Source organism: Anopheles bellator, chromosome 2, assembly GCF_943735745.2.
Source record: "Anopheles bellator chromosome 2, idAnoBellAS_SP24_06.2, whole genome shotgun sequence".
Classification (NCBI taxonomy): Eukaryota; Metazoa; Arthropoda; class Insecta; order Diptera; family Culicidae; genus Anopheles; species Anopheles bellator.
The window spans coordinates 19,818,005-19,844,202 of record NC_071286.1 but is presented as its reverse complement, the minus strand read 5'-3'; the positions used below and the strand labels follow the sequence as shown (position 1 = coordinate 19,844,202).

At 52.2% G+C, this 26,198-nt stretch overlaps 3 protein-coding genes across 3 annotated transcripts; all 3 read right to left on the bottom strand.

Moving 5' to 3' along the window:
- Positions 1-3: 3 nt before the first annotated feature.
- On the bottom strand, positions 4-3,268 carry LOC131210729 (protein spartin). The gene is made up of 2 exons (XM_058204014.1): positions 3,160-3,268; positions 4-2,206 (listed from the first exon to the last, which is right to left on the bottom strand). Exon 2 carries the CDS (start codon positions 2,181-2,183, stop codon positions 240-242), a length of 1,944 nt encoding a protein of 647 aa, XP_058059997.1. The 5' UTR covers positions 2,184-2,206; positions 3,160-3,268; the 3' UTR covers positions 4-239.
- Positions 3,269-5,667: 2,399 nt separating this feature from the next.
- Positions 5,668-17,744, bottom strand: LOC131210727 (poly [ADP-ribose] polymerase tankyrase). Its single transcript, XM_058204012.1, has 11 exons — positions 17,518-17,744; positions 8,936-9,718; positions 7,993-8,852; positions 7,697-7,916; positions 7,392-7,624; positions 7,056-7,325; positions 6,702-6,990; positions 6,481-6,638; positions 6,119-6,411; positions 5,877-6,033; positions 5,668-5,799 (listed from the first exon to the last, which is right to left on the bottom strand). The coding sequence occupies exons 1-11, from the start codon at positions 17,711-17,713 to the stop codon at positions 5,722-5,724; spliced, it is 3,537 nt and encodes a 1,178-aa protein (XP_058059995.1). The 5' UTR covers positions 17,714-17,744; the 3' UTR covers positions 5,668-5,721.
- Positions 17,745-20,138: 2,394 nt separating this feature from the next.
- Positions 20,139-22,170, bottom strand: LOC131207157 (homeobox protein B-H2-like). The gene is made up of 3 exons (XM_058199768.1): positions 20,787-22,170; positions 20,546-20,724; positions 20,139-20,486 (listed from the first exon to the last, which is right to left on the bottom strand). The coding sequence occupies exons 1-3, from the start codon at positions 22,168-22,170 to the stop codon at positions 20,208-20,210; spliced, it is 1,842 nt and encodes a 613-aa protein (XP_058055751.1). The 3' UTR covers positions 20,139-20,207.
- Between the last annotated feature and the right edge of the window lie 4,028 nt (positions 22,171-26,198).

Genomic DNA, 26,198 nt, shown 5'->3' with positions numbered 1-26,198 from the left:
CATTATAACTATTTATTGTATTGAGTTTCGACCGCTTCTATTGCCAAAGGGCCGCACACACTTAAAGGCTAAGCATGAGTTTCAGTATTCTGAGATTCTCCGTGTTCCGATTCTTCCACAAAACTATCACCACACGCAACGATAACAATCACCAGTAGCAATGTATATTCGCTTAGATTCTGTTCGGAGATTCGTGTCAGGTAAGTTAAATTCCACTGTCTTGCAACCTGGTACGCTTTCTACATGCCATCCAGCTGCCGCATCTGCTTCGCTAGCCCGTCCAGATCGGGATAGAGTATGGCCGCGGGCACGGTGGTGACTGACTGACTACTACTGCTGCTGGCACCGACGATGGCCGGAGCGCTCGAAGAAGCGATCGCATTGCCGCTCGATCCCGGTTCTATCATTAGCGCATCCACTTCCGGCACCGGTGGCCGATAGCCGGCGACGAGCGCTTTCCCTGCATTCTTGGCCGTCCGCTTGGCCAATCCCTTCGGCGTGATGTAGTTGATGTTGTGCGTCACGTTGATCACGTTGCCGACCGTATCGAGCCCACTGCCCACCACCTGGCCCGCTTCCGTCCCGTACCGGTGCTCCACGATCTGCACCGTGCTGGAGCTTAAGCTTTTCCCCAGAATGCCCGCCGAACGTTCGAGGCCCTCGTAGACCGTTCCGAATCCTTCCACCGCCCCGGCACAGATCGTAAGCGCCCCGTTCATACGCTCAGACGCGGCCGCTTCGCTCATTCCGGTACCGTACGCCAGCAGTGCGCTGCCATGGCGCTGGATGTGCGGTGCCAGAAAGCGCCCCAGTGCCATCGTGGCCGAACCGACCTTTCCCGCCACGTAACTCGTCACACCGGCCGCTGTTCCCGTGACACTGCGGGCCATCTCAATGCCGGTGCGAACCGTCGGTGGTACGTGCACGGTGGGCTCTGCTTCCGTTGCCGATTGGTCGGTGGCTTTCGGGCCCAGCTTCGATATAACGTACGGTGTACCGGTGGCAATCAGCTGCCCGGTTCGTTCCGCACCCCGGACCAATCCACGCGACACGTAGTAAGCGCCCCGAATGATCCCCGCCGACACGGTGTTCGAATCGGGCAGACGAAGGGACCGCTTCCGGATGCGCGCATCGCTCGGTTGGGTGACGATACCGTGCAGAAGGGCGATCAGAATCTCCAGGACGACCTCATCCGCACCGGGCGGTACCACCAAGCCGATGGCACGGCCGTCCCGCGGTGCGTGCTCCTCCCCGGCGGTGGTCTGCAGGTCGGGAAGTATAAACGCACCGTACTCGGTCCGGTAACAGGGCGAAACGCCTGGAATGAGGGGATACAGGAAAAAAGCCGCCGATGGAACCGAAGATTCTCTCTCCTCGGACACTTCTTCAACGACCATGGCACGGGTCACTGGAGGTTCTCCATCTTCAGTGGCTTCCTCCACATCCTCAGCTTCGACCAGAAGTGGTTCCTCGGCGCTTTCGATGCGTGTAGCGGCTCGTGTTTCGATGACCTGCAGGAAAACGGTTTCCTGTAATCTGCGCCGTTCGTCTGCCTCGATCCGCACGATGCGCAGCGTAGAGTCGGCCATCGAATGGCTCACTACGCCATCCGGTTCGATGTAGTACACCTGGACGCCGGGACACGAGAAAAGCAGTTCCAGGCGCGACGACGACGACGACGACGAGGAAGATTCCTCGCCATCTCGGTTCTCGGGTGGTTCGGACGGCCGGGAGGACATTTCACGCAGTGCCATCGCTAGCTCCGTGTACGTCCACGGGCGTTGTCCCGCTGACGATGACAGAGTGCCTCCGTCCTCGCTCGCAGCATCACCAGCACCTCCTCCGAGTTGGCCGACACGCTGCAGCACCTCGCCGCGGGTCCGCTTCAGCTTGTGTATCATTGCGATCGCTTGCTGCCAACTTTCGTCGCTCGCCAGCTGTCGCTGGCTACCGTCGCCGGTGTCCACCGGGCCCTGCGGAACCTCCACCGGAAGGGCCAGCGTTTCATCGATCTGTCGGATCCCGTCCTTGTACGCTTGCAGTGCCAGATCCGGGCGTTCGTGCTCCTCTAGCTTGATCGCACGCTCGATCGTACGGTACGCTTCGTCGTGGCCAGCTTTGATGGTTTCGAATGTGCGACGCCATTCAGGAGACGCTTGCTGGAGGCTCGTTGGGAAGACCATTTTCAGTGCCGCGTTAGTAGATTCTGTGGGGCAAAATAACACAATACATATCTTTGCAATGGAAGAGGATTCGATAGGACAAAATACCGATTAGCGGATTGAACTTGCGATGACCTGTGACCCAAAACTATTGCTACTAAGCAGTGTCTACATTGAAGTTCTACTTATAATTAAATTCGTTCCGGTCGTCCTCTCGTCGTCCCCATCGGGTTGGGTTTCATGGTCGATCGTCCTCTTTCCTCGCCAGTTGATGGCGTGACGCATGGTAAATAAAATGGTCATTTACTTTACGGTGGTGATAATACCAATTTGACAGCGTGACAAAAAGCAGCTTGAACCGCTCCAACTTGCTTGTAAACCGGATCGCCCCTTGGCATCACGTCGAAATACATAACACGGCGAAGGAGACAATCTTGAAAAGGAACTGCAAAAAACAGTTGAAACGTGTGCAATTCAAGCTCTGCTGTGATGATGACTTAATCTTAAAAGCAGTGCTCTTCGATATGCGATACCAAGTGCGATACTTTCTGGCGTTTACTACTTCAACGTGGCACTCCAAACTGTCGCTCCACTGACCTGCGAACAATTGCCACAATGATTGCATTTTTCCAAATGAACGAACCAGAACTCCTTCCCTAAAACTTTGAAGACAAAAGTGTAAAGATTCGTGATATTTTCTGAACCGTCCGGAGTGGCATGCAACAGGTTGATTTAGGATGGCAATGAATTTGAAAAATGTTTGCAGAAGTTATGCGCATGCGACGTTGCCAATTATCGAGAACGATAACCTCTTCAGCAAGTTGCAGGTTGTTAACTGCAGCACCCCGATACGATGAGGGTTTTCCGTATTCTCTGATGCTTCTGTAATCCGATATCAGCCAACTGTTTCTGTTGCTGGACAACGGAGTCAAGCCCTGCAAGTGTCCCACCTTGGGTTCCGCACAAAAACGTTTCTACATTACACTACAATTATTACCGTGTTCACTAGCAATCAGCGTTTGCTTATCACCACGGCAACACCAACCGTACGTTCGGACGGATGCTCACGGCCTACTGCTTTAACCACACCGGTTATTCTAAGCGACTGACGATTGTGTGACCTTTACACGGTTCGCTTGAATGTTTCGTCAGCCAAATCAGAATAATTTTACTTTTTGCGAAGGAACGGATGACGGTTTCACAGATATTTCTTGGAACTGGCCCGCAGACCGAATGAGGTGGTCCACAAATAACGCATTTAGCGCACTAGCGGTGACAAATTCCACCTCTAAAAACACTAAACGCAGAAGTCGCCCGGGCGTCTAATATCGGACAGAAAATAAACAAATGAGTAAGCGATGGAAGCGGAGATTCGGTATCGAGAAGCGAGTGCGAAGAGACTAGAACTAGAACAGCGCGACTGTCAAAACTGTGTTCGGTTTGTTTTGAGTTTGCCTCTTTCTCAACGCAATCTGCGCTGGTATTGGTTAACGCGGGCCGCAATCGTTGCGAGCGTGTTTTCGCTCTCTCGCGGATTATGTTTTCGCGCACGCGGTCTCTGGAAGCGTTTCGCCCTCCGAAGCGTTTCACCGGCAACGGTCACGGACAGGCATAGAGGAGGCCGAATTACGAAAGAAGAATGTTGAAATGCCCGCCCAAAGCTCCCTGGCGTTGCGTACACAAAACATCAACTCGCGGGGTTTTCGGTTCGGTAATTCTTCGTTTTATTTAGCATAGTAAAAAAAGGTGTAGGATGTATAAGTGTCGTGCCCGCGGTTTTCCTCACCGGCACCTTCCCTTCCTTTCGTATGAATCACAAACTCACGGTGGCGTACACGAACTTGACCACGCTTAAATTCGAAATATTATTCCATCATAGGTCGGCATCGTTCCGTTTCGTGCGTGCCGTGGCCCTAAGCCTCGTTCCATCAATGCTTGCCACTCTTGTTCGCGTTTATTGTTTCAGGGTTCACGTGCGTAATTCTACTTTTGCGCGCGCGCTCCCAATGTCGATTGCGTGGTGTGTCTCGAGAGCCCGTTTGGTCTTTTATTCCTTATTTCGTCTGTTTTATTCATCTTCGTGGCTGATGGCTGATGGTAATGGTACGATGGTGATAGTAATGATATGGGATTTCAAAATGGTACATTAAGCATACGATCGAACACGGCTCAGTTTCTCCGGGGTTGGTTACGATACTAGTGGCTCTCGAATTAATCCGCTTCGCTTCGCCAATTCATAGTTTTCCACTAAAAGAAGACATACACTACTCGATAAGACGTTATGTTACGCGTGTAAGACGGAGAAAGAAAGGGAGAGGAACACTGTTTGGTGCTCCAAGATTAATGTTTTGCCGATGAACACAATTGCTTCGTTCGAAGGATCGACGATAAGTGCGATCGCTATTTGGAGACGGTAGCCACTTGGTCACAATTTATACATGATGTTCTTTCGCTCGTTCACCCCCCCACCGGTCGATTCGTTGACGACGGCGGCGGCGGCGACATCACCGGTGGCCGTTGTGACAACGATCGCACCCGACGACCCTGGCAGTAGCGTGGAGGAGCTGGTGAGCAGAAGGTTTCCATTGCTGTTGGTCGCTGCGCTATTGTTGTTGATATGGTCATGGTCGGCCTCGTGTATGGCCCCCGTTCCTCCTCCTCCTCCTGCTACCGACGTGGAGGAAGATATCGAACCGGAGCGGCTCCCGACAGCGTCTCCCGTTGAGCGGCGGGCACGCTGCGGTGGATGATAACTTTTGATTGTGTACTCGTAAACACGATCGCTACTGAACCGAGTGCCCTTCCGCGCGTTTCTCATCGTGGTACTCGCCGTGGCATTATACTGCCGCTGTCGATCATCGCCGCCACCGTCGGACGCCGCCGTATAGCGAATGGTCGTCGACGAGCTGGCAAATGGGGATCGCTGTCGGTTGCTGCCACTGGATGTACCAGCTGCCGCGCGAAAACACTTCACCGCGGAACAAATCAGTCCACACCAACGCCATCCGCCGGCGGTCGCTGTGCCCGCCGCCTGTTGCGACGTTGGCCCATCCCCTGTGCGCACCGCGCGGCCACCGAGCAATGGAAGTAAGCGAGTTGCGTTATTGTTACGCTGATCACCACCAGCACCGTTCGCGGGCTCATCGGACAGGCTGCCTTCGCTGCTACCACCACATCCACTGTCGAGTGACGAAGAATTGAACGGCCCAGTGTAATCGTCGTGTTCGTTACTGTCGATTGCCACCGCCGGAGTGATGATCAGCAGTTGGCTAAACTTTTTGCCCGTCGAAACACGCACCGCCGTCGCTTTGGCCATCGTGGAACGTGTCGTCGATCGGATGCGCGTAAAGTTGGATCCACCGCCACCGGGAGCTCCCGACCCGGGCGATGTTGTACCGCCTCCACCCCCATCGTTACCACCGTTGCCCGTTCCACCCACAAGACTGCCGGCAATGTTGCCGGTGCCACTTCCATTAGTACCACCATCACCATCACCATCGACGACGGAGACGAGAATGTTGTTGTTTTGGCTGATGTTACTAACGGCTGAAATCGTCCATCATCTTGCCGGCTCCTCGCCGGACGTCCCGTCGTCCGGTTTCGCTATTTGGTACGTTATTAAATACTCCGGGTATGCCTGAAAGGTCGAATGGGGAGCGTTACCGAATCGAAATGAGTCGAAAACAGGGAGGGATCTTTCTGGCGCACACGAACCTGTTCGCCACGGTAGACGACATACTCGGGAAAATGCAAACCACCGGCCGACGGACGCCCGATCACCGAGTGGTGGCCGGGCGGTGCATGGGCCATCTTCATTGCGCTAAACTGCAGAAACGACTTCCCCAGCGCTACGCGACACAGCAGCAGTTGTCTGGGGATAGAATATTGTACCCGCGTACCGGATTAGTGGTTGCCAGCGGCTGAGCGGCTAACCGCACCGCAGAATGCATCCTTACCGATGGCACTGATAGCATGACTTGTCCTTGTGCGTTGGGCAACCGATGCCACCGGCAATGCCGTACACGTACTGATTCGACTTGGAGCTGTGCTCGGCAAAATAGATGCCCGCCCCGAACATACCCCCGATGTACGCGTGTCGTTCGTCGAACCCTTTCTGCACGATCGCGTTGATGAACGGTGAACCGTGGAACAGCATTCTCTCACTCGCCTGGTGACCATTTTCCTCGGATATTTCCTGCCGTCGGTGGACGTACCGCTCCCACAGCTTCCGGTTTTGCACCTTTTGTATCTAAGCCAACCGAACGGATTGATGTTAAACGGGTTTGCAGCCCAGAAGAACAAGATCGCCTTATCTTACCCGCATTATGTTGTAGCGTGTGAAGAAGCCCCCCGAGTGGCCGTTGTCCCGGTGCTCCCGAATGGTGGCTTGCATTTCCTCCTCGACCGCAAGGAACTCCTTGTCGTCGGGAAGCAGATCCACCAGCAGTGTGCCAGGGTTCGGTGTTAAGCCAAGGCCTGCAGTGAAACGGGTCGGGTCAGTGTCTTTACTTTGACTCTTTGTATGTCCTGTTGTCGTACCTGTCGTGGCGCGGAGAGTAGCGATGCCCTTCAGGATCTTGTGCCGAAACCCGTACGCGGAGACGCCAACCTGCTTCAGGTCTTCGTGTCCCATCTCGGCCAAGATGTCCATCGTGATCTGCTCGCGCTCGAACAGCTCGATCAGGTGCTCCAGCTGCAGGCTGCCCATGAACACCGAGACGGACGATTCGATCGAAACCGACGGCAGCTTGTCGTCGTGATCGACCACGATCCCGTCGACGTTCGCTTCGGCACCCTGCGCCGGGCTGAGGCAACTGCGAATTGGAAGCTAAACGGACGGGAAACGAACCGATAAGATGAAGCTCCCAAAATCCCTATCCCTCTCTAGCGTACCTGAGGAACGGGAACGGAGAGCGTCATGGATGCTCCCGTGGGCAATGTGACCGTTTCAGTCGTGGGTGAACAGGCCGTGGATAGTAGGGCTCCGTTCGCAGACAGGATCCCACCGGAGTTGGAACCTCCCGCTGCACCAGAGCCGCCGTTGGTTCCCTGAGACGCCACCATTGCGTCCTGCAGTAAACACTTGACGTCTTCGGCCGTGGCGAGATCGAGACTGGTTTGGCCTTCCTGATTCTTCATGAACGGGTCGGCACCGTGAGCGAGCTGAACGAGGAGGAAGGGGCAAGCATATAAATCGTAATGGCGCTTCTTGGTGCAGTTAATACATACGAGAAGTGAACACAGCTGCGTACGGCCCTTCTGTGCGGCCTCGTGCAACGGCGTGTAACCCCACTTGTCTGTGGCGTTTACGACCGTGTTGTGTTTGATGAGCAGCGCGGCAATATCGAGATGCCCGTAGGAAGAGGCATTGTGGAGCGGTATTAGACCGCCCTTGTCCTGAGCGTTCACGTCGGCTCCGTGCTCGAGTAGGTACTCAGCCACCTCCAGATTGTTGTAACCGGCTAAAAAAACAACGAAATCGTAGAATGATCAGCGATCGGACGCGCTGCCCCACATCGTTCGATAGCCCATACCGGCCAGATGCAACGGAGTGGAGTTGCGTCCTTGCGCATCGCGGCAGTTTATGTTCTCCGGTGTCACGAGCCGCTGCACCCGGGCCAGATTGCCCTTCTTGGCCGCGTCCAGCAGGGCTGCATTGCCCCGCAGCAGATCGGCCACGTCTTGATCGCCTTCGCGCACTAGATCCAGCGGTGTGGCCCCGTCACGATTCTTCTTCGTCACATCGGCTCCGTGCTGGGTTGGAGGGGTCCGTGAAATGAGATTGAGTATGGAAGGAACCGCGCCAACTTGCGACGTGCGGGCCACTTACCTTGATAAGGAGTCTAACAATTTCGTACTTTCCCTTGGCTGCGGCCTCGTGCAGGGGCGTGAACTTCCACAGGTCGGCCACGTTCACGTTAGCCCCGTGCTTCACCAGCAGCTCCGTTACCTCGTAGTGGCCGTACGAGCAGGCGTTGTGCAGCGGCACCAGCCCGCCCTTGTCCGAGGCGTGAACCTCGGCTCCGTGCTCCAGAAGGAACTCCACCACCGGGACGCGGTTGTAGCCGGCCGCAAAGTGCAGTGGCGTCGAGTGGCGCCCATCCAGATCGCGACAGTTGACCGTCATCGGGCTGGAAAGGATGATCCGCCGCACGGTGTCCAGATCGCCCGCTTTGGCCGCCTCCAGCAGCTGACACTCGAGATCGACCGTATCGGAGGGGAGATCCTGTAGGATCTTCAGCACGTTCTCCGTGGCCAGCTGGGCGGCCGTGTAGCCCTGCAGCGAAACGATGCTCGTATCGACACCGTACGACAGGAGCAACCGACACGCCTGGATGTTGTCTTCCCGTGCGCACCGGTGCAGTGCCGTTTGGCCGAGCCCATCGAGCCCGTCGACTTTGGCACCGTGCCGCAGTAGCACATCCATCAGCTCGTAGTGCGAGTTGTCGGCCGCGATGTGGAGCGGCATCAGAAAGTCTTTGTTCTTCTCGTTCAGCAGTGCCCCCTTGCGGATCAGCACCTCGAGGACCTGCTTGCGCTTCGGATACACGGACTGGCCGACCGCATGCACCGGGGTGTCACCGGAGTACGGATGTACAAAGTTGACTGTCTCCGTCGTGAGGTTCTTCTTCAGCCGCTGCAGATCCGCCTGCCGGCAAGCGTCCAGTACGCAGTGGCCCTTATATTCATCTAAAACGAAAGGGAACGGACAACAAAAGTAAAACCCTCAGAGGACCAAAAGATATCGCGGCGCGGCACACGCAGACACTTACAGGCAATCTTCTCCTGCAGCTCGCGCGTCGGTGCCGAATCGATCGCGGATTTGTTATGGCAGTTCAGTAGCGTCGGATCGGCGCCCTCGCTCAGCAGCAAGCTGCACACCTCAACCCGGCTCTTCGAGGCGGCCTCGTGCAGCGGTGTGAAGGCCCACAGATCGTTGGCGTTCACGTTGCCACCGTGCTTGATCAGTAGCTCCGTCACCTCGAAGTGGCCGTACGAGCAGGCGTTGTGCAGCGGCACCAGCCCGCCCTTGTCCTTCGCGTGCACATCGGCCCCATGCTGGAGAAGGATCTGTACGACGCGAATACGATTGTAGCCGGCGGCCAGATGGAGCGGAGTCGATTTGCGACCATCGCTGGCGTGACAGTTCACGTTCAGCGGCGTCAACAGCTCCAGCAACCGATCCTCCGATCCCGAGCGGGCCGCCTCCAGCAGCTCGTCCTTGCGGTACTCCCCGGTCAGGACGGGCCGCGTACACGGGTCGGCCAGATCGATCGGGATCTTGTTCTCCGAGTTGCGTATGTTCGGATCGGCCCCGTGCTGGAGCAGGGCGATGCACACGTCGATCTTGCCCTTGCTGGCCGCCTCATGCAGTGGCGTGTAGTTCCAGTTGTCGCGCGTGTTCGGATTGGCACCGGCTTCGAGCAACAAACGAACCACGTCGGCGTGCCCGAAGGAACAGGCATTGTGCAGCGGATGGAGTCCACCGTCATCGCGGGCCTGTATGGAGGCTCCACTACCGAGCAGGAACTCGACCACGTCACGCCGACCATACCCTAAAATGCAACCAGAGAGAACAGTGATATTAGTTTAGAATTGTTTACGGTGTAAGCTTTACTCTAGTTGCAGAGAGGCCTAAGAGAGGACCGTTTTATGGGGGGGCTTTTCAGAGACGGCGCGATTCGAAACAGAAGTAAGAGCCCGAGTTCGTGGTTACTCGCTACACGGCGTTCGTTTTCATGCTCCGTTTGCAACCCGCTGCACTCCCCGCGGTACGATGATTTATTACGCTCAATTTCAAACCACTATCGCGTCATTTCTCCACAATCGCGGCCCGCATTGTACGAAAACCCGGATGAAAGGCTTCGACGGGACATAGAAATAGGAAGAAGAACAAAAACAGCGGCAGAAAAAATCATTTTATAAGAGGGCACCACCACCACCGGGACCGGGACCGCAGTGCACAGTGACGGTAGGCCAAAGGACCACAGCCCAACCCGTTGGCCCACTGCCAACCGGCGGTGGTTCGCGTGCCGTTATTAAGTTTTGCGAAATAACCGCTAGACGGCGTAGCTTCTTTGCTGCTCTTTTATAACCGGACCCCGCGCCACCGAACCGTGTGAGGTGTGGCATCCGCGCGGCACGGTGGTCAACGTTTTTTTGTACCCACAGCATTATGTAGCGGCCACTCGCTGTCGCTCCATTAGCGGTGCCCGGGCTCCTATCAACCCGCAGCCCGCAACTCAGCAGTGCCACAAAAGCTCGGCATTGGCACGGCAGATTTGATACCAGATTTGGACCCCGCGTAAACGCGCACTTCATTCGCTCCGCTGCACAGCACCTCCCCGAGGGGGAAGGTTCCAATTGGCCAGGTGATGTTGCCGGTGGTTTATGATGTCATCAAACATTAAACGCATTGTCTTTTCCACTGCCGCCAGGGGGAACCGAGGATGAATAATGACGATTAGTGCGTGAACACGCACGCCTAGGAAGTGACGCCACCACCATGCGGGAAGCTAAGATTTTGTAACCTTTGGGTTTTTTCGGCCTATGGCTGTCGGCTATGACTACTATGTCGGTTTCGCCGTTAGCTACACTCGCAACAGAGGTGACGATGACCGGTCGACAGAACAGGAAACTGTGTAGTTGCCACGTTTCGCAAATTTACCAGGCGATCAAGTACTCTTGGAGTTTTCAAAAACATTTTAAAGAGATCAGTAGAACGCGTAGCGAATGAAATTAAAGAGAAAACTGAAACAGTCGAATATTCCTCAAGTGTAGAGTGATACAAGTAAAGCGTTCGAACCACATTAACCTTTAATCAAAATTATTTTAGTGATCGCTCAATATCTTTGCAGAAAACCTACTTTATTTCGTCCATCAGATTTCAACGGGTTTTTTTCGCAATCCATCTGTCATCTAAAAAAGAGATTTAATGGCTCTCTACTGAAACTAGAAGTTAGGCGACGCATGGTTCTATTTAGAAACCATGGTGTATCTAGAAACCAAAGAAGGAACTCATCTTAAATACGGTAACTAGGTAAGCTCCTTCCGCCTTCGGCTTGATGCCACCACAACCAGCTTCGTTTCTCAATTAAATTTCTGCGGATCGAATTTAGAAGGCTGGAGATAATTAGAAGATCGGTCGCTGGTGCGAGGCGTGGAGCGCGAAATCTTTCCGCTTGTTTTGTGCCGCCGGGAAGGTCACCCCGGCTGCCCTTACCCACCACCAGAACTGCACGTGTCTTCTTTGGGTGCTTTCATGCTTCCTGCTTGGCCCGATATCACCCAGCTGGGCTTGCCATTGGAACCCTTGTGTCCGTGACAACCATAAATCGAGCGGCACACCGACCGAAGAAGTTGTCCATGAAACCGAACCGAGCGCTGTTGGAAAGTGTCCAAGTGAAACCTCCGATGCTGCCCTCGGCCCTGGATGTCCAATAGCAGCAGGGAGTGGCCTCGCCGAGACGAGTTGCGCATAGTAAACAATGTGCGGTACGACGAAAAACCAGCATCGGGGAACGGTTTTCCGAAATTGCCACCGTTCCGCTTCCGTCCACAAGCGGGCGCGCGCTCGCGCGAGATATGGGTGGTTTACATGAAACTTTAAACACCTTCCATTCAGTGCCGCTGCCATAAGTCCGAGGTTTCGTTTTTTTTGGGGGGGAAGCAAAACATTTAATGCGGGTTAGAGGAAACCAATTCCGGCACAAAAATGGCTTCTCATCTGCAGGTCAGCGAAAGTTGTGACTCCTGTCGCGCCTCGTGCCGTGCCCCGGTACGCCAGCACCCGTCTGGCCATTCGTCCCCTCAACGTGCACCGCAGTGCCAAATGAGCCATTTTTCTGTTCACGAATCTTCGCATGTAGTAGCGCCACGAGAAACCAGGTCACGACGACGACGGCGACTAAGCCACCGAGGACGCAGAGCCTCCACCCGCTGGTTCGCGCACGGACAGCTCAGTGTGCACCACACGCAACGACAACAACGGCGGGCTGTGGCTCGTGTTGGTGTGCAGTTCTGCAATCTGGTGCTCGTGGTGGTACTGGTTGTGGCCAAACCCGAAATGCAACCGCGACGGGCGCTAGACCACCTAACCCACCCACCCCAACAGGGGTCTCTCCGGTTGTCAGTTTCGTTTGTTACCCTTCTCTCGCTAGCTACGAGACCACCGTTCGCGTTCGGACCGTTCGGACAGGGTACCACATAGTGAAATAGGCTCGTTTTGGCCAGTGTTGGTGGCAGCCATCGTAATCGCAGCAGTTGCGAAGGGGCGTAAGCAGCAATTTTGATTATTAAAAACTGGCAATTTCTGGCGGATAGTTGCAGCAACAGCTGCAATTGCTCGCCCCCAATTCAGCACCGTCAATTGCGCCGTTAGGAAAGAAGGTCTAATAGTCAAACCGTGGGTCGCCTTTTTAATCGGTTTCTTATTAATCTCTCACAATATTTTCAGATTAGAGGTTTGATTGCCGCACCCAGGGCCAGGTCTTTTTCAGCGACATAAACGCTCTTCCGAACAGGCAACAGCAGAAGGTAATTGTCTGGAAGAAAGACCTAATCGAGCGAGCTCGAGTGGTAAAATTATCCACAATCAGTTTGCTGCACAACGATTGACAAACAAAACATTACTGGAGCCGTAATTGTGTTGCAGTTTAAAGCCGAAAATCTGCCGAACTCGTTCGGATGCCCTGAAGGACGATGACGCATAAGACCGAAAAGCCGTTTTTGGCAGCTATCTAATCTGTGCGATAAATTTTGCCAAGCCTGATTGGGGGCCCTTTTTGAGCGATTTTACAAACAAAAGGCCAAAAAAGGGCCGTAAACTTTACAAGCTGGTGAATGAATCAAGGCAATGTTACAAATACATGAGTGTTGATGAAGAAGGGTTCTTAAAAGTAAAAAAGGAAAGAAGAAAAGAGATATCGAATATCTTGAACATTCCGTCGTCGCGTATCGCATGGGAATTTCGTTCGAAACGTGCCTCAAATCACGAACGCGTTTCTTCCTCAAATCGCACCGATCATAATAACCCTCCTATTGGGTGGCAACCGATCACGGCGGCGGCATGATTTGATAGTGAAAGGCTTCAAGAGGGAACTCAGAGCGGGAACCGACAATGGAACATGGGCATCGACAGATTGTGCGCCCAACGCGCAGCGCGGCATCAGCAACCCGAATGGGGCAGGGAAGAGGGAACGAACCAGATCCGCTATTCTCCGATCTGTGTAAAGGCAAGTACCGGTGGTAATTTTCTTGCCATTATTTGTTTTTCCTCACGGTAACTTATCGTTTTGGCCCATCTTCCAGACGGCAGGCAGAGGAAGTTTTGCATCAACGCAGCCCACCACCACAGCTGCTGGGAACGGACGAGAACTAGCTGGAAAGCGATGCCTGGGACGCGACGTTGAGAGACCCGTCTCTGCCAGGGCTGTGTGCTCGTGCGCCGTCTGTGCAAACGAACCACAATGATGTGCATTTTTTATAGACCCCTCTCCGGGGGGTCGTGGCTTCGTTTCCCTCTTTCCACAGCGAGCCCACTTACTTAGGGCTCCACCGAGGGCGGATGGTGGAGAGCAGACTGACGGATCTCGGCTGCCCTATTTCCAAAGGTCCGATGTTTTGCTCCTATTCTCTAAGTTCCTCCTAAACGCCGTGGCAGCTGTTGCGAGCTGGCGGTGTTGCCCCCACAAAGACGAGATCGAGCGAGACCATCTCGCGGATCGAATCCAATCGAAGCTCTTGATTGCCATTCGGTTTTCCGGTTCGGCGTTCCTCTGGGAAGGTTTCGACGATCGACTAGCCCCAAGCCTTCAACTAACAAATTTCCAGGCCCAGCTGCTGCCACAACCAACGCAGCCAACAATAGCTATACAGGCGATCGGGGTAAATGTGGCGGCCAAGTTTTTCACAGGCGGAACAGCGTATCTATATTTGAAGTAAAACGCTTGCCGTTTTGCTGTATGGAAGAAATCGTTGTTATTATAGCAAGCTGGCGGATCTACTTAATCATGGTGCCAAATTTCGGCACAATTTCCCAATGGTTCGCCGGTCGAGGAGAAAACCCACCAATCGACCAATAATTGCGAACGCGAATTTTCTCCCGGGAAACCAGCACCTCGGCGGCGAAGGTCGGCTAATGAATAATCATTTTATCAGCTGTTTGATCGCTGTTTGCTAGCCGAAACCGAACGCCGGTGTGGCAGTAGATACTAAATAATTCATTAAAACTTTTCCTCGGCGCTGCCGATCGAGACCTAGATGATGATCGTCGTACTGCTGCGCGCTGTTGAGGAACCGAAACGACACGTTTCGTTTCGATTTCACTTCGCACATCAGGTCTAAGTTTAAATTCAACGTACGACAGCAGGACAGAGTGTATATTGGCTCTAACTGAATAAGAGAACCCAATTTTCAACGGCCGGCCGTGCTTATCGAGGAGAAATACCGACCTTGCTTATCGATTCTACGTGACCGCGATGATAAGCAGCAGGAAGTTAGATTCTGCTGGTCACTTTGCCGGCCCATCCCCCCCTTTTTTCCTGTGACAAAACAGTGTTGAAAAGTTACTTTGTGTCCTTCAGCTGGCCATAATTTCAATATTGAAATGACTTTGTGCGAGAAAACTATCTAGAATCCGTGGCATGGCTCTTTCCGTATTTGCACAAGACAACCGGTTCGATAATGATTCGGTTAAACAAGTTGTACGTATGATGAAAAAAAGCCACGATCGTGCCCAGACGGGCGCACCGAAAGCATGTAAAACACTTCGTAAACATTGTCGATCGAGACCTTTTGGACGCAACTCTTGGCGTGCTCGAGCATTGCATGATCATCATCGCGTCAGCACAGTCAGTGATCGGGCGGCTCGATCGACGAATATGATTCACGGCGCATAACGCAACCACACGCACCCGCGCGATCCGTGTTCAACATTACATATCACAGCCTGGGCCCTGGGCAACGCACACCCAACATAGATCCGGTACCCTTGCCACTTTTGGCGAAAGGAAATGGCAAACAAGCCAACCAAACCAACAAATTGGCATTGAAAGGCGTCTCTACGGTCGAAGCTTCGTTTTCCAACGACACCGCCGCCAACTACGCTCATCAACACAGCTTATGATGAAAACGCATGACTCACCGCGAGATGAGCAAAGGCTTCGCTTCGGCTTTTCTTGTTTCTTCCCAATTTGCTTACCAAGCCCGGCGTTCGCGACGAATCTGTTACCAAATCACCGCGCTGTTCGCCGAGGAATTATCCTCCGACCGGAAAACCGAGACGCCACTCTTGCTTCTCAGCCACAACCACAAGCTACTGCCATTGTTGGTGTGATTGTGCCGTGGAGGGGATGGCCCTCACTTTCGCAGGCCACACTCGAAGCTCTGCTCACTTTCAAGAACATTAGTTTTTTCTTGCTTCACTTGCAGCGCAGCGTCATGAGTCCATGTAGAAACGAAACAATGGGCCCTCGATGAACAATAAGTGACGAAAATTTGCCGCCATCAAGTGAGCTTCCGATCCACGTAGCCGCAGAGACACACAGTCAGAGAGAGAGAGAGAGATACCGAATGAGCACAAGAAAGGGAAACAAGGAACCATAAGACACTTCGAACGGAGGTCATTGAATATTCATTCTGTCCGGCGTCTATGCTGGATTGACTCATCAACGCTGGAAGAGCGCTAATGAGCGGAGCACAGCTGAGCTTCGGCAATTCGCACGTACCATTGAATCCGATGGTCATCTATTGCTCTTGTTACATCGCTGCTGGTAGTTCAGTAGTAGGCTAATTTCCTCATCGTCCAAGAGTCGCTTCAAGAGGGAGGTCGGTTTCAAGTGCAGAAAAGCAACCACTGACAGACCTATCGGGCGGTTACTCTGCGAACGGTTGCTGAATATCGCAAAATGTTAATTCAAGTGCGTGCTGTGATGCACACTGAAGACGGTAACTACGTGCAACGAGTTACAGTGTTTTACTTATCACATAAAACCACCGCTCAAGCGAGCGTGCATCACTTTTTAGGAATTCTAGCAATTTTCAGTTTTGCTTCCCGGCAACTAAAACTTATTGATTTAAACCAACAGCAGCTGGAGGATTCCCCATGGTCGATGATGACAGAGATGACCCGTATTCAGCGGCGAAGTGTATGCTGTTCCGGAGCTTAATTATGCATTTTCCCATTTGCGGGTACATCGCGCGAGTAAATAAATCTTTCCCTGACGCTTTCCGCCAGAACAGAAACTGGTCCAATGTCAGGGATTTCGTTTTCTTTTCAAGTGTCACAGCAGAGCGGGGCGAGTCTCTTAGCCGTAGCATCATATCCCCGGCTATTGCAGGTCATGACGATGGCATGATAGATAGTGATCCCAGCGGTTTGACCAGCAAAGAAACCTTGTGCAAGCTTTCAAAAGCGATAGCAACCAAAGTGGAGTAAAGTAGGGACGTAAAACAGAGAGAAAAAAGAGTTTTGGCTGCTACGGGGGTGCCTCCATGAGCCAACGTTAAACTGCAGGGCTAGTATGACGTTACACTTATCCCTGCGCTCCCAACCCCAACGGTGACACGCTATAAACCGCTTTCCATACAAGACTGTTCATTGCCTGCACGGCGATTGTGGCGCTATCATTGACCACGGCCCGCACTGAAGTCAATCAGTAATGATAATGTGTTGTCCCTATTCTCATTCATCCGCGACATTCTTCATAATGACATCCCCTCGATGCTGAAAAGATTACCACTGCATTCCCGGGTAATGCACTGAACCGGAAGCTGAATGGGGGGGGTCGCTTGGCGGCCACCAGCACTCGTTCTGCCGCGCACTCTTCTCCATCCCTTCTCCAGTGCACATCCTTATTGCGCAAGAAAGAAGGATAATGAAATTAAATATGTCGCCTTTTTGTCCGGATCGGTTCTGCCACAATTTCATCATAATAATGTCACTCATATCGACCCAATTCGATGGGAACAGTGCACGTCTGCGTGCTGGGTTCTGAGTACGATAGGGACCGCTTCGCCTACTAATCTGCGTCAGAATTATGCTACCTTTTACAGCATTTTAATGGCCCAATTAAGGCGTAATGAAGCGTGAGTGGGAACCGGATTTTTGGGCTGAAATATGCACCACAGAATCAACAAAGGCTCACGGATCTGATTGCCGTAAAGGCCAAGAAAGAAAATCCCACTCTTCTTATCCGGTAATTAAAGCGCCAAGCGGTCTTGGCCTGCAACAGAGACAATGTTAATCTCTGCTGCTCAATGTTCAGAAATTCGAAAATTGAACCAATTCGGGAGGCCAGCTGAAAATTGCGGTGACAATGACTACTCTATAAACGGGGGCAAATCTCACACTTACCGGCAGCAAAGTGCAGTGGCGTCGACTTCCTTCCGGTCGTGTCCCGTGCGTTGACCGTTTGAGCGGTGATCAGTTTCTTCACCTTCACCAGATCACCGGTTTTGCAGGCCTCAAACAGCTCCCGCAGTGGATCGTTGGCCATCGCGGCTGCCTCGAGGTTCACCGACAGCATCGAGCGGCTCCGGTTGGCCGACATTTCTCTCAACCCGATCTCGGACGCATCCAGTTTCGCGTTTGGTCGTCTGGACGGCTTCCGTCGGAACACTTAACAAGGAAACAATGCCACCGGTTGCCTTTACTCTGTGCGTCGTGCACTGTTGATATGTTCACCGCGATTCCGCTGATGGCCGGAAATTCACTTTTCGATTCGAATCGTAAAACAAGGGCTACAGTTAACGCTACACTAATTTGTTATTTTTTGTTTTCATTTCTAATTATGGCCACTGCCAGCGTTCAATCTAATCCATTGCACGGCGCACTGCTTTGCGGGGAAAAGAAAAAAGTGAGAAAAGACAAGGAATCAGATCACCGCAGGCAGACGAGAAAACAATAATTAGCTGCCATTATCGATTCCTTTTAATTGGTGATAAATCATCTCTCCACAAGAAGCATCGCACGAGAGAGACGAAAGCGTTGCGTTGTAGAACAATCATTAGAATGAAGAAGATCGGTCCCGTCAACAAACGTGACCAGGCAGGAAAGTTTAGAGCAATAAGTTTTCTTTTGCACAATACACAAATTCCTTCTCTGTGGGACTGATTGTTGCGCGTTACGCCATGTGACAGATCTTCGAATCAGCCCAGCACAGAACGACACAAAGATTTCGCTCGGGTTGATCGGCACCGGAATCTAAAACGAAACGAATAAGCCTTTTTGGTTCCACCGGAAACAGTCTTTCAACAGCCATCCCACTCTTTCGCTATTCCGGTCCGCCTGTCTCACTTATAGTCCTCTTCCACGGATTGATAGTAGCAGTGCTGGGGACAATAATAATACGAGCTGCGCCTAGTGCTGGCTGTACGAAAGGATTAACGCCACGGTAAGACGAAAACTGTTGGAATGACACCGCGCAACACCATTTTCCCTGGCCATTCTAGAAGGTTTAAGAGTGTGAAAAGGGGACCGAATGTGTACCGACCCCCCTTCGGAACGTGCCTCGCGCATTCAGTATCGGTGCGTCTGGGCGTATGACGACCGAGCACGGGGGGCAAGGTGTTGGACGAGGTTTGTGCAAAAATTGAAAAAGAGGCCAAACGGCGAAACTTGTCCCGCCAGAGTCCCGTTCGTTTGTAAACGTCACTCGGACGGGTGCGCCGAAGTGGGGGGCCCGAAACAAAACTACAAAAGCGTTCCAAGCAGGCCACGGTGGGGAAGGGGGGCGGGGGACGTGTTATCGCTGCTCGCCTTATGCGCGAGCGAGGTAGAGCTTGTTGCGGGGGGGCAGTTCGAACCCCGATAAACACACACACCCACACACTCCAGACATAGCACACGCACGCACACTCACGGCCAGCTGTGTACAAATACGAATCACGGTGACAACCTCTGGAAAGAGTGCTGGTTTCTAAGCGCCCCCGAGAACTTTCCCTTCGCACAACGCGGCCCACGGGGCCAAGAATTGGGATGTTAAATGCACAGGAACTGCAATAGTGACTTCACAAGAGGTCTGGTAGCTACGTTACGGGTTTCCGGACCGGGACACGGGAGCCCCTTTCGCACTGACAGCAAAGGTCGCCATCCACGGAGACCTGGGCGGAGTATGTGGCGATCTGCGAAAACCGCCCAGAGTGTAATCCCAATCCGTGCACTTCGTTTTGTGGTCTTTGGCGATTGTTTTGCATTGCAGCTCGTTTTCTCGCACTACCACGTCCAGCACTCGAACTCGAAACGTACCAGCCCCACCACCACCAACATAATGGCAGCGAAGGCAGCTGAAGAAACAAGCGAACTGCATTAGCAAAACTCCCGCAGAAAGTCTCTTAAACTCACGACAAAGTACAACCAACGGTGACGGACACTAGCTGAGGACCGTGCCTCGTGAAAAAAGTGTTTCACTACCTTTCGCTACCACCGGAGTCGCGTACGCCCGTCCCGGAGGGTAGCTGAAAAGTTTTTGTTGTTTTCATGCACCTCTGGCTGGCGAAGACGACGCAAGAAAGGCTTTGCCCACCGTCCGTCTGGACAGTGTTCGCTTACTTTGAGTACGCTCTGAACCCGCAATGCCAAGGATTACGGCGCACGCACACACCCAAATCTGCTGCGGAGCTGTCAAACGACGGTCGCTGTCAACTGTGGCACTCAGCTGTGTGCTGTCAGCTTGTGCTGTGAGTTTGAATACACTGTGGTACTTTTGAATTCAAATCAAAGTTGACTCGCGTTCGGGGGTTTTGCACGAAAAACACACCAATGAGTCACCACCTTCTGACGTGCCATCGTATATTTTTGTCCATACACAACATATTTACAAAAAGTAAAAACGTTCGTTACGGTAGCGCTCTAACAGCCTGTTTACTTTGCTTGTCGATGTCGAATAATGTTCCGTAAAGCCACCAAATTCACACGCTACTTCGCTTACACTACGCGCCCTAGGAACTACGGGTTGGGTTGTATACATGTTGGCGATATATGCTCTAGCTCTCCCTGTATGATAGGTTGCCGGTACCATCCGCACGGTGGCACGGCTTTTGTCTCTAGTCTTCGCCCTCACTGCCACTGCGCGCCTCCATCGAGTCGGTGCATATCGTCAGTTCGGGGGACTCGATCGGGTTGACCATTCTGCCACCTTGCTGCACCTGCTGCTGCTGCTGCTGGCCAAGATGAACCGGCGCTGGTGCTGACGGTACGGCCGGCATCGGAACACCGGCACCGCTCGCTAACTGCCGCTGCCGGATCAGGGCCAGCCGTTGCTGCGTTATCTCCAGATGATGCTTGCGCCACTTGATACGTCGATTCTGAAACCATACCTTCACCTGCGGTCGAGAAAGCAGATTAGTGGACGCTAGGACTCTGGAGCCTCCGGAATACCCACCTGAGCTTCAGTCAGTTGCAGGGTGTGCGCCAGGTACAGACGTTCCGGGCCCACCATGTACTGTTGCCGTTCGAATTCCGCCTCGAGTCGTTCCAGCTGCTCGGGCGTGAATATCGTTCGCACTCGTTTGCTCTTCAATGAGGCCGCCGACGAGGTCAGGGCTGACTTTTTGCTCAGTTCTAAAAACACAAGAGTCCAATTTTAGGAGCACATTTCAACAAAAAAGGCGCTTTAGTTTTACCTTTAAATTTCTCCCTGCCGTGGTTGTGGCTGTGATGGTGATGCGGGCCCAGCGCCATGTGGTGTCCACCGGCGGTTTGCTGTTGGTGCTGCTGATGATGATGCTGGTGCGACGGTTGTCCCTGCTGCTGATGGTGGAAGTGGTGGTTGCCAAAGTGCTGGTGATGGTGTCCGTGTCCGTGGTGGTGATGTGTGCCCGGGTGGAGCGCATGTCCAGTACCGCCTCCACCGGAAGGATGGAACGCCGAAAAGCTCCCGCCGCTTCCGGTGCCTCCATGAAGTGCCGTTAGCTGGTGCAGATTTTGCATCGCCGTCTGTTGCTGCCCGCCGCCGAGTGGTCCCACGCCGTACCCCAGGGGTCCTGCGCACGTGTCGGCACTGTCGCCACTGTCCGGCCGGTCACGCTTCTCCATACCGGCTGCCGCGGCCGCCATTACGAGCGGCAACCTACCGATGGCGGCGGCGGCAGCAGCCGCTGCAGCCGCCACCCGCTGCTGATGGTGCTGCTGTTGCTGCTGATGGTAGCCTGCGCCGGTCGAGAGGTTCATGACCCTGTCACCGTACTCGGTGGCCGAGGCGGCGGCGACCGCCGCAGCCGCAGCATCGTCTTGCTTTTTCTTCAGCCCCAAAATGGCGGCTATCGTGAACGACTTCCCCACGTACCCGTCCGTATCGAGGACGGCCGCCGTCGTATCGGTTCCCCCGGGACTGGTGGGATCGTGCTCCTCTACCGTATCCTTGTAATCGGCCTCCTCGATCGCATGCTTACCATCGATCGCGATTTCTTCCCCGTCGTGGTCGCGCCCTTCCATTGGACTTAATCGCTCAAACAAACCGCCTTCGGCCGCTGGTCTCCGTTCTTCGCCGTCCTTGTCCTCATCCTCGTGGCCATCCCGGCGATCATCGACATCGATGTCGATATTGGGTTCCGAGTCGCTTCCCTCGCCCAGACTTGGCTCGGTTACCGCGTCGAAGGGCTCTCGTCGGACGGTGGACACTTCGCCGAGATAGCTCTTCTCGTTGCTGCTCTCGTCGTGCTCCTCATCGTCCAGTGATCGATGCGAAGGTCCCCGGCGGTGATCGATCACGGAGACCGCCCGACGATTAGTACCGATGGCCACCGGATCCGCTCGGAGCGGCTCAAAGCCAGTCATTAGTTGTGGCGGCTGCTGTGGATGCTGATGCTGGTGCTGATGATGCTGGGGTGGGGGTGCCGTTGGTCCCACCGGCCCTTGATGGGGATGGTGGCCGTGTCCTAAGCCATCGGTGGCAAGCGCCAGGGCAGCGGCGGCCGCCGCCGTCGCATGCGTTGTGTGCAGGTTGAGGAAGTGGCTCAAAGGATTCGCGGCGTGATGGTGATACTTTGTCGGCTGATGGTGGATCATTGTAATGGCCACAAAATGGCAACGGAATGAGGCCGATTAGCTTACGGTTCGCTTTCGTTAATTCACTGCACGATCTGTAGGACAGAAAGGAAGAGCAAAAAAAAGAACACTATTAGGGCCGAACTCGTCGAACGGTTCAAGGTGGTGTTGGTGGTTGAAATTTTCTCTTTAATGGCGACACCTTTCCCGGAAGGAAAAAGTGATAGGAAAAAAGAAACTCCCAAACTTTGCCCTTTGAAGCTCCATTGTGCTAAGGTGAGTTCTTTACGACGGTGTCTCTCGTTGTGGATGACAAATTAGGTAGCAAAACTTTTGCACTTTTGCCAACCAGAAACTCTTACCGTACACGGAGACCACATCGATGATCTGACCCCACTTCAACCACTTAATGAACCTCACGCCACCCCCGGGGGGTCCTGTAGTTGATGTGTAGTTTGCACTTAGTTAACTATCTCTCGAAACCGCCGACCGAGGAGCACTTTTGGTTAAACTTGAACGACCGTAAGCGACACATCTTTCGAAGCCATTTTTTATATCTCCGGATCAGCGAAGTGGAAAAAAGAGGCTCCAGTGTCGCTCATGAGCCGGCCAGAGTGTCACCAGAATTGCTCGAGATTCGTAGCGCTTGACTGTTTCGTATGGAAAAGGATATTTATAAAGAATATTTTTCATAAGTCCGAACGAACGAAAGCTATGTTTTTACGTCAATCCAAAATGATTATACTTGTGTGCGGAATGTACGAAACTGTACAGCTAGGGACTTGATCTACAACCCGAAGAAGAGAAAAGATTGGGATACATTTACATACAACTATCTAGCCAGTCAGTCAACCAGTGGCCTGTATCAGATGTCCCTTTTATGAGGTCACTTATGATCTACCACTCCTTTGTTCCGCACGGACAGCATACTTCCGGTCCACTGGCGCAATGTTATGCTATCGAGGTTATAAAAGATGCAAATTCAAGCTGCTCCGGACTGTTTGGTGCGTCTTCCAGCAATAGAGAGTGTGGTTGGTTGGAAATTTAATATGAAGGAACAATACGCGAACAGGAACAACCAGCTCAAACCACACCACCATTGTTGATCGACTGTAGTGCTTCTTAACGGTCGAGAAAAATCGTGGGTCAACGGACACTGGGGGCTCACTCGACAACCGATCACTGCTGGGGGCATAAACCACCACCTGACCACCTGTGTCATCCTACGCGTTAGGCAGCCCTTTCGATGAAGCCAGACAGCTGAGGATGCCGCAGAGCCGCTTCATAATGCTCTTTGATAATGCGATCGGCCACCGTGACGGAGACGGAAACAAATCTCGGCTTAAATTGTGTCGCTTGAAACTTAATGCTCCGTTTAACTATCTCTGTTCGCGCAGGGCGTATGTCATTCAATACGGTTGCAATTGAGTGCACGGTTACTAACGAGGCAAGTAAAGAAACCCAATTCCCAATGGGGGGCGGCCTATCACTTTTCAATGCGTTATGAGCAACAAATGGATGCAAAAATGGTAAAAGCTGCAAATGGTGTGTTGTTTTGTGGGTCCCCAAAAGGCACTGCTTGAAAGACAAAATTAATAATCTTCTGAACCAGCCTGTAAAAACGATGAAGAGCTTCTATCTTTTAACGTAAGCATGAATTGATTTAGGTTATGGCCGTGATTATTTGTTGTACAGGTTGTTCCATCACGACTATTCAAATATTGAATAACTCCGCTATTTGTTAGTCGACTTGGACAAATTAGCCAGATTCTGAAACTTTAGTCTATGCAATTTTAATAATGGATCAATTTACGGTAAAACAGCATACAGTATGTTTAAAATAATTATTTAACTGTTTGTGCTTATTGTTGGCGAATATCTTCTGACTTCTTTCTGTGGAGCTATTCGAAGAGTAAGGCTTACCATTGCCCACCGAAGACCATTGAAGAACTGAAAGCTAACATCACTGCGGGAATTGCTGCTATTACGTTGTCTATTATCGAAATGTTGTCAAATACAACGAAAAATGCCCAAACAAGGCCACTTTTTGTGTGTCTAATGGAGGCGGTTATTTGATCGATATTGTATTTTGTGTGAATTGTTAATGAACCGCATTCTATACCCCAAAAAAATCTTGTTCATTTGTTAAAATCGACTAACAAATAGCGGAGTTATTCAACATTTAAATTGTTGGATCGTGATGAAACACTCTGTACAACCTTCGAATTTAGTGTTGGCCATCATCAACACTACTGTTGCTTCAAGGTTGGGCTGCGTTTTACAAAAACAAAATGAAAAAAAAGAACAGTAAGATCAAAAATAGAAAAAAATTAAAAGAGTGACAAATAATCTCAAAAAAATAACGTTAAACATCAAATATTAAAAATTTAAAAAAAAAACGTGTTTTCAAATAATTTGAATTGACCACACCAACATGTTTGGCATGAAGGATTGACTTCACAAATATGGGGCATTTTAATGAAGTGCCGAACGTCAAAAAAAGGCTAAAACTAGAAAGACTGAGACCTGTCGAATGTTTGCTGTACAAACGGCCAATCAACCTTACCGAAAATCTTTGCGAGTCACTTTTTCTTCGTCCAATCGAGACAGTAAAACATGAATAGGGTTTTAGCATTTCAATTCAATTTTCAAATATTTTTACAATTACATCATTGAGACCCTTATAAGATTAATCCATTGTGGGTGTTAATTCTTCTCCACCTCAAGAAAACGGAGTGTTTTCCGTGCTGCAAAGTTACGCTATGACACCAAAGTACCTGTTTTGTTAAAATGCGGTGAGTTACCGCAAAAGCACAACCTATTGAATCCAAGCGATCAGCCCGTTCGGCTGATGCCATAAATTCCGAAGAACCAAGCGCAAACACCGATAAACCGCAAACTGACTGGATTAAAAGCGACCGAAGTATTTTTCGACACCGTAAAAGCTCACCGCAGTCTCACTAATTAGTGCAAAAGTGTTCAAACCGACCACTCAGGCTGCACACCTCGATACGCACCTGCCGTTCGGGTTCAAAATGAAATGAATTAATTTAATCTCACTCATACGTCACTCACGACACACTGCGGTATCGACCGCCAATGAGACCCAAGAGCTTGGGCCTCTTGAGGCCGTTAAAAGTAGATCACACTTCGCTCCAATTACTGACACACTGAGCGAGTTGGAGGCGACCACCAATTAATGGCAATTGCATTTGACACGATCAGGACACGATCGACACTGTTCCACCAACTGATCACTTCTTTAATGTGGAATGTTTTGAAAAACTCTTTGTCAGTCCAACGGCTATCGACTCCCGGAGAGACCCACCTGAAGCTGCTAATTACTCTGCAACGTTCCAGAAGCGAACCCCAACTAGCCACGGTCGCTGGTTGCAGATCGGTCAGAACCCCGGTACACTCGCAGTAACTTGATACACCGATCATCCAACCGTCGATGCGAGGCCAGCCAACGGTGTACCTTCCATTCCGACAGGGTTCCACAGCGGCCGCTGATGGCTCGACGATGATGTCGTTTGGTGGCACAGATTAAAAGCAGGCTTATTTGTTGGAGAGTTGGCCACGCGATTGCCGACGGCTCTCAGAATGCTTCAAATGCTTGGCGCAGAGCGCACCTCACGAAGTACTGAGGTACGACTTCATTACAAACTTGTCACCTTGTCCATTAACTGTGATTCTTCTCTCTAATTCGAATCGGTTCGGCCCGACGGACGGAAACGGACGATAGCGCGCGGCCCAACGCCAACAACTGACTGGCTGGCATGTGTCGGGCAGCAGCAGGACTCAGGCTATCAGGGCCGCCGTGTTGCCACTGATGATGCTGATGACGATCCTGGCGATCCCGGCCACCTTCCTGACCCGTGCCACTCGCAGGACCACCGACCAGGGCGCTGGCGAAGGCAGGTGGTTATGATGATGTTGTGCTTGCAGGTGTATCAGATAGGGTGGATTACCCACCGCTCCCAACCCGCCGCGGCCACGGGTCAGGCTTCGTTAATTCGACCAGACAATCCAGACCCCGACCGCCACGC